Source organism: Triticum aestivum, chromosome 5B (assembly GCF_018294505.1).
Source record: "Triticum aestivum cultivar Chinese Spring chromosome 5B, IWGSC CS RefSeq v2.1, whole genome shotgun sequence".
Lineage (NCBI taxonomy): Eukaryota > Viridiplantae > Streptophyta > Magnoliopsida > Poales > Poaceae > Triticum > Triticum aestivum.
This window is the reverse complement of record NC_057807.1, coordinates 287,237,167-287,243,518: the sequence shown is the minus strand read 5'-3', so window position 1 is coordinate 287,243,518 and position 6,352 is coordinate 287,237,167. Positions and strand designations below refer to the sequence as shown.

Here is a 6,352-nt window from a genome sequence, read left to right as displayed (position 1 = left end):
ATCTCCAAACTACTTGTCATATAGGATAGACAAAAGGTGCTTCAGGAAAAAGACCATGGAACATAAGACCGTAAGGGCCGACAAGAGCCGTAGGCAATCCTAAGCGGGAGTCATAGGAATATGTACACCAACATTGCTTTTGACCATGTTGTTCATTCTCTTAACCCCAAAAGGTTGTCTTTTAGCATCTCTTTTGTTCTACTGATCCTTATTAGGTGATCACCTTATCCTGAAGAAAAGGCAACTGATATCATATTATCAATAAATAAATCCAATTAACTTTTGGATCGTGGCGACTGGTGAGATGCCATATTTAGTGCCACATTCTGATGCCACTAATTGACAGAAGAAGAAAAAAAAAGCTTGAACACCCTTGAGAAAGGCCACGACGACGAGGTGAGAACAAACAGGCTACTGATCAAGTGAAATAGAAGATGGAGCAAAACTTTTTACATAATGGTGTTGCTTAAAAAAATGTATGTAGTTCACATGCTTGCATTGCCAATCTTCAACCCCAAAAAGAGGGCACCAAAATGTTCATGCAAGAATTGAACATATTAAATTTAAGAAATAGACAAAATGTAGCTTGCATTTGGACATGGTGAATCCAAAATGTGAAAATACAAATATAAGATTTCGTACATCCTTGGCTAACTTTTCATATGTGCCGTCTTGGCCAAAAACTCATGCTACAACTTTCGAAGTCCTAAATCTCGCTAAATTAATGAATAAGCATGGAGCCAAAGTCGAGGCACACAGAAATACCACGGAAGCCGGAGTCCAGATTCATGATCTTGGTTGTCCCTGAGAAATAGCAGAAAAATGATCTCGACTATTGATGCACAACTTGGCAGCAGAAACAAACGCGACAGTTCAAGCCTACTGGAAAAATGAGCTCAACCACTGATGCACAACTTGGCAGCAAAAACAAATGCAACAGTTCCAGCCTACTGGAAGAATGAGTTCCCTGCTGATGCACAACTTGGCAGCAGAAACAAACACGGCAACTCTTTTTGTGGATAAATTAGGCTATGTTCAGAGGCATTAAAATATTTTACAGTTTAGTTATGCAACAACAAATAAGATAATTGCCAGATTAGAGAAGGCACACTTCTCACAGAAAAAAGAAGAGAAGGCCTCACTAAAGAAGCATATTATGTTTGTATCTAATAACATAGAGATGCTACTAATGAATATAACTAAACTATTCCATGAGCAAAATGAAAACATGCATGTAGCTAGAAAGAATACGCATGTGGCTACAAAAAAGGAAGCAAACCTCAAGCACCAAAATAGAGTTATAGCAATCCCTTAAAAAAGAGTTATAGCAAAGCCGAAGATCAAGATGCAGCAAATGAGATCGTAGAACATGCTAAATAAACAGATATGAAGTAGTGAGAGCAGGTAAAGAGAACTTCATTCCCCAAGGCATTAAAATATTTTACAGTTCATTTTGCAAGTTCAAAATTGACACCATAGCGTCCCAGAACTGTAGAGTAAAACACCTTGCATGCTATGCATTTCTACCATGTTTCACTTTGAAAGAAAGCTCGATTGCAACTGAAATATCTCTCCTTGTATCTCCTATAACCTACACACCTAAATTAAACAAGCAAGTTAGAATGTCATTATTTATAAAGAAACACCACAACAACCTAATGAACTTTGTCCCTTCTTTAATAATTTCCTTTCTTTTCTGTAGTTCCAATTTTTCAACATGGCGCTATGATTCATCCCTATTTAATCTTACATTGAGATCCAAAGTTAGTGTATGGCATATATGTTAATACACCCACCCTAAAATCTGAGAAGAGCAAAAAAAACTGAGAAAGTTTCCTTCTTTATTCTAAGTTTTCGTTGAACTGGCAACTCAAGTTTTACGCCTCCTGCAAGAACTGAACTTCCTCAACAACCTCACAAATGTAGGACAAGTCAGGCAAGCACCAACATATTGAGGATTAAAAAAAATCTTATCAATACATGTGTTGAGGAACCAATCATAGACCTTTAGATTCAACGGCGCAATTATCCTAGAAACTTTTTAAGCCTCGAGAGCCCTTCAATTGAAGGGAGAACAGTAAGCATGCATATCCATCAACAACGAAAAACAGCTCATCCCGCAGTAAACAAAAAAACACGCTGCTAATTCTTAATATCATAAACCTTGTAAGATTTGTACCCACGAAGCCATGTTAGTGATTCTAACACCATATCAGTATACCACCGCCATAGTACTACACCGTCTAATTACTACACGATTAACCGACTGAAGAAAATCATTGCAGCATGAATCACACGGACCATACAAAACTAATTAATGAAATGATTTCTACATTAAAAAATCATGAATAAACAATTTCACATAAAGGAACCAGCTTGTTTCAAACCTGCAAAATGAAATATATATCTATATTCCCAGCGAGCAGCTACTATGGTGTGGTAATTACCTGATGTTAGGCATACATCTATATCCCCAGTGAGCAATCGTGGTGCAGATATGTAGTTAGCTTGAGCCTAGACAAAATTTATAGAGTGAGCTAGTTGGTGTCAGTTTTTTCATTACCATCTGGGACAGTGGGTTTGTCCATTTTCACATAGTTCACACCTTTCTTCTTCCTCGACAGCAAGCAAACCCAAAGGAAGCCGAGTACCGCGACCAACGCAACGGCCTTGGTGGACATGAACCAATCACAGCGCAATTGAGAAAGTGCGGAGTTTTGTTGTTGCTGGTCGGAGAAACACCTACTTGGTGACCAAAAGAAATGACGCACATCAGTTAATCACACATTCTACCATTTTTCAGAAAACAGTCCCCAGATTATACTCAAAAGCATGGTTAACTGAAATTTGGTAGCTAACCATACACAGAAGCACATAATGGCACCATGTGGTTATAGCAGGCAAAAGGAAGGCCTTCCAGTACTAATTGCTCAGATACTAATTTTTTTACTTGGCACATCCACTGAATAAGGTGAGCTCATTCTCTGAAGCACATAAATCAATGCTAAGAGCATCTCCAACGGCCGCCCCAAACGACGCGCGCGCGCGGGGCGGTTTGCCGCGCTCCAGCGGCCGCAGGAAACAAGCGCGCGGGGGAACCGTTTGCGCGCGCGCGCAAAAAGGCGCCAGCTCGCGCGCAAGATTTGGCGCGCCGCTTCGCGCGCGCCTATAAAAGTGCTGCGCGCGCCACGCGCCTTCTCCATGCTTCCTCTTCTCCTCTTCCTCTCCCTCTCTGCCACATGCCGCTCCAGCACCCCGCCACCGACGCGCCGCCATGCCGCCGCGCCGCCGAGGAGCGTCCGGCTACCGCGGCGTCTGCCTGCGCCCCAACGGCAGCTACTCCGCGGAGATACGCTCCGGTGAACTCCGGCTAGGCCTCGGCTCGTACGGGACAGCGCGCGAGGCCGCCCACCGTACGACGTGGCGGCGTGGCGCCTAGGCCGGCCACGCGGCCAGATGAACTTCCAAGATGTGTACACGCTCCAGCAAGCACTCAACTTCGCCCCTCTGCCTCGTCTGAACACGGCGGAAGACCGTGCGGAGCATGCCGAGCGGCAACGCCGCCTCCTCGTCGCCCAGGAGGACGAGCGGGTCATGGCGGAGTGGCGCCAGCGCCACCCGAAGGATGTCGCCTACGAGCAGTCCTACTGGGCAAGGCGCCGCGAGGAGGACATGCGAAGGCGCCACGTGATGCGGTTGGACAAGCGTCGGCGGAAGGCGTTGGCGAATGCGCAGTCCGACCTCGTTGCAGCAGGTGGGCAGTCGTTCTTCATGCCAAACGATGAGCGGTGGCTGGACATCTGGCTAACTACCTCGGACAACACCGCCGAGGATGATAGTGGTGATGATGATAGCGACTTAGATAAGTTTTTTGATGCAATCTATGTTTTTTATCGTTTGTCGTTTTTATTTATGCAATCTATGTTTCGGATGTAAAATACCTTTGTATTGTTTAAAATCTATGTAATCTATCTAGTTTTTTTAAAATTTCTGCTTTCAATGCCTACATTTCTAGTTTGTAGAACGAGCGCGTGCGCTGCATTTTTGCGCGCTGCTGGAGCGGCGCGCGCGCTGCATTTTAGCGCGGCTGCTGGAGCGGGCGCAGCGCGCCGCGCCAAACTAGGCGATGGGCGCGTGCTAAAGCTGTTTTTTACGTGCGCCGCATTCGGCGTCTGTTGGAGATGCTCTAAGGAAAAGGCTTAGAAACAGTAGCAGCAAGTCGAAGATCAAGTTGGACAGAGTACTGTCTAAATGGCATCCCCCTTTTTTTAAAAGACAAAAAGATTTAAATGGCCTCGTAACTGAATAAGATGTGGAGATGGAGAAACCATTCGTACGAAGCTGCTCAGTACGACTTAACTGAATTCACTAACTTGAAGTAACAATGAAGAAAGAAGAAAGCACTCATAAATGGAGATTCTCTCTTCTTTAAAGATATTACAATACTCACATCTTCTTGTAGGAAGAAAAAGCAAAGAAAGAAGGATGTTGTGAACGAGGAAGCTCTTGTAACCAGCGCAACATTGTCATCTTTCATGGGACGAAAAACAACATTGTATTGTCGCTTCTGAACTTAAACCAAGCAAACTAACATGGCCCACAAATAAGAGTTTAGCACATTATTTTGCAGACCTTTAACTTGCAAACCATCCATATAAAGTGTAAGATTACTACAGCCTCTAAAATACTCATTGATGGCATACATGACAAACAAAAGATCGTGTAGGAAACACTACCATTCTGCATAGTAGAACTACTATCCATCCCATTCATCTGGATGTAGAAGAATTACTTTTCTATCTTGCCAGTTCACTAATCAGTACAAAAATGTGACGTTGCTGAAGCCAACAGCTTGCTTATCTTCATGATAGCTCCAATGACCCACACTTTCAAAACAAAATTCAAGGCATTTTTTGTGACATAAAATGCAAGGCATTATTAGCTCTGTATCATTGCTAATACACCCATCTTAGTGCTTATACACCCAGCCTAAAATATGAGAAGAGCAAAAACAAGAATCTGCATACGGAATGACAATTAGATTGGTCTGAAAGCTCCCTTCCCCAATTCGAATTTTGTTCTCTTGCACACACATCAGACCAACACATATGATCTGAAACAAGAGGAACAGCGGGCTAGATACCTTGGAGACGATCCATTGCGTCTGGACCTCGAGGTCAGCAAGAGAGCACGTTTTGTGTGGTAGCCACAAGCATCTGGCTGTCGATCTCTGACTTAGGCCACCACAATCGGTGGAGAAAACCCTCATCTCCGCCTGGGAGCAAGGTGAAACATCAACTACTGTAACTACCTCTCATTGATGAGAAGGGAGAAGAAGCTCACCCAGTAGCAGAAAGGAGGTGATAACCAGAGGGATGACATGCTCCACCCCACGTTGTCGTCCTCGTCCTTGGCCGGGCGATGAACGCAGGAACACCCTCTTCAATCCCCGCGTCCTCGCCCTCTTCCTCGGCCAGCCCTCTTCCTTGGTGTTAGGCAGTGGGGAAGTGGAAGAAGAAGGATCCAGGAGTGGATCGAGCCGCCACCAACCACCAGGTCGTACCTGACCTCGTCGCGGTCGGTGACCCTCTCCCGTCCGCCGCAGGGCCTCCCTCCTCTCCTTCCTTCTCTCCCTCTCTCCCATCTTCTCTCTCCTGCAGGGACCGATCCATGTGGTCGCCCTTTGCCGCCGCCACCGGAGAGGCTCGCCTCCACGGCCGCACGCCTTAGATCCGGCGGGAGGAAAAGGAGGAAGCGACCCGCACTGTCCTGTTCTCCGATGGCGCGACATGCGCGTGAGCGTTGGGAAGGCGAGGAGGAGAAAAAGGTGAGGTGCTGGAGGAGGAGCCGAGGGCGACGGCGGCGTCCTTGGCCGAGCACACGCACGGAAGGGAGAGGGAGGGGTGCAGCGGCTCGTGGGGGTCGAGGGGAAGGAGAAAGGGAGCTAGGGTTCCTCGTTTGGTGGATGGGGTAGGGTGAGAGCCACGAGACGTGGGTGATTGGGTGCGGAGCGCCCGAGCTGATTGGGGCAAATCCTCCTGCACGCGGAAAGGGCCAACCCAGCCAACGAGCGCCGACATGAGCCCACCAGTCATTGGACTACGAAAATGACCGCTAGGTGAAATTAGGTTTGACTGCAAGCGAAGATCCGACGGTTCAGACGCGCCAGAAGCCAGATCGGACGACCGGCGAAGGAGCTGATCGAGGGAGCATCCTGGAGGTGAGTTGGCTAGCCTCTGTTTTGTTTTAAATTTGTTCCCACCCTCTCAACCACCGATTGGTTGTGCACCCCTCACCCCTTCTCCCCGGGAGAATATCATGTGCCCCCATACCTTACATGATATATGCCGAT

At 46.5% G+C, this 6,352-nt stretch overlaps 1 protein-coding gene across 4 annotated transcripts; it reads right to left on the bottom strand.

The window, feature by feature from the left end:
* Window positions 1–536: 536 nt before the first annotated feature.
* On the bottom strand, window positions 537–6,000 carry LOC123111434 (uncharacterized). 4 transcript variants are annotated; one of them, XR_006454440.1, is made up of 5 exons: window positions 5,344–5,999; window positions 5,144–5,275; window positions 2,606–2,742; window positions 2,448–2,514; window positions 537–1,599 (listed from the first exon to the last, which is right to left on the bottom strand). XR_006454440.1 is itself a non-coding variant. In XM_044532235.1 (5 exons), the coding sequence occupies exons 2-5, from the start codon at window positions 5,157–5,159 to the stop codon at window positions 722–724; spliced, it is 303 nt and encodes a 100-aa protein (XP_044388170.1). In that variant the 5' UTR covers window positions 5,160–5,275; window positions 5,344–6,000; the 3' UTR covers window positions 537–721. The 4 variants fall into 4 exon arrangements, 1 of the variants encoding a protein (XP_044388170.1); XM_044532235.1 differs by having other exon boundaries at window positions 537–804; window positions 5,344–6,000; XR_006454439.1 differs by having other exon boundaries at window positions 2,448–2,742; window positions 5,344–5,997.
* Window positions 6,001–6,352: the final 352 nt, after the last annotated feature.

Excerpts from the sequence above, each read along its gene's own strand:
- LOC123111434 (XM_044532235.1), bottom strand. Across the intron at positions 2,515-2,605 it reads GCTGTCGAGGAAGAAGAAAG|GCTCAAGCTAACTACATATC; the intron begins GTGTGAACTATG and ends AATTTTGTCTAG. Across the intron at positions 805-2,447 it reads AGATGTATGCCTAACATCAG|GGACAACCAAGATCATGAAT; the intron begins GTAATTACCACA and ends GCTATTTCTCAG.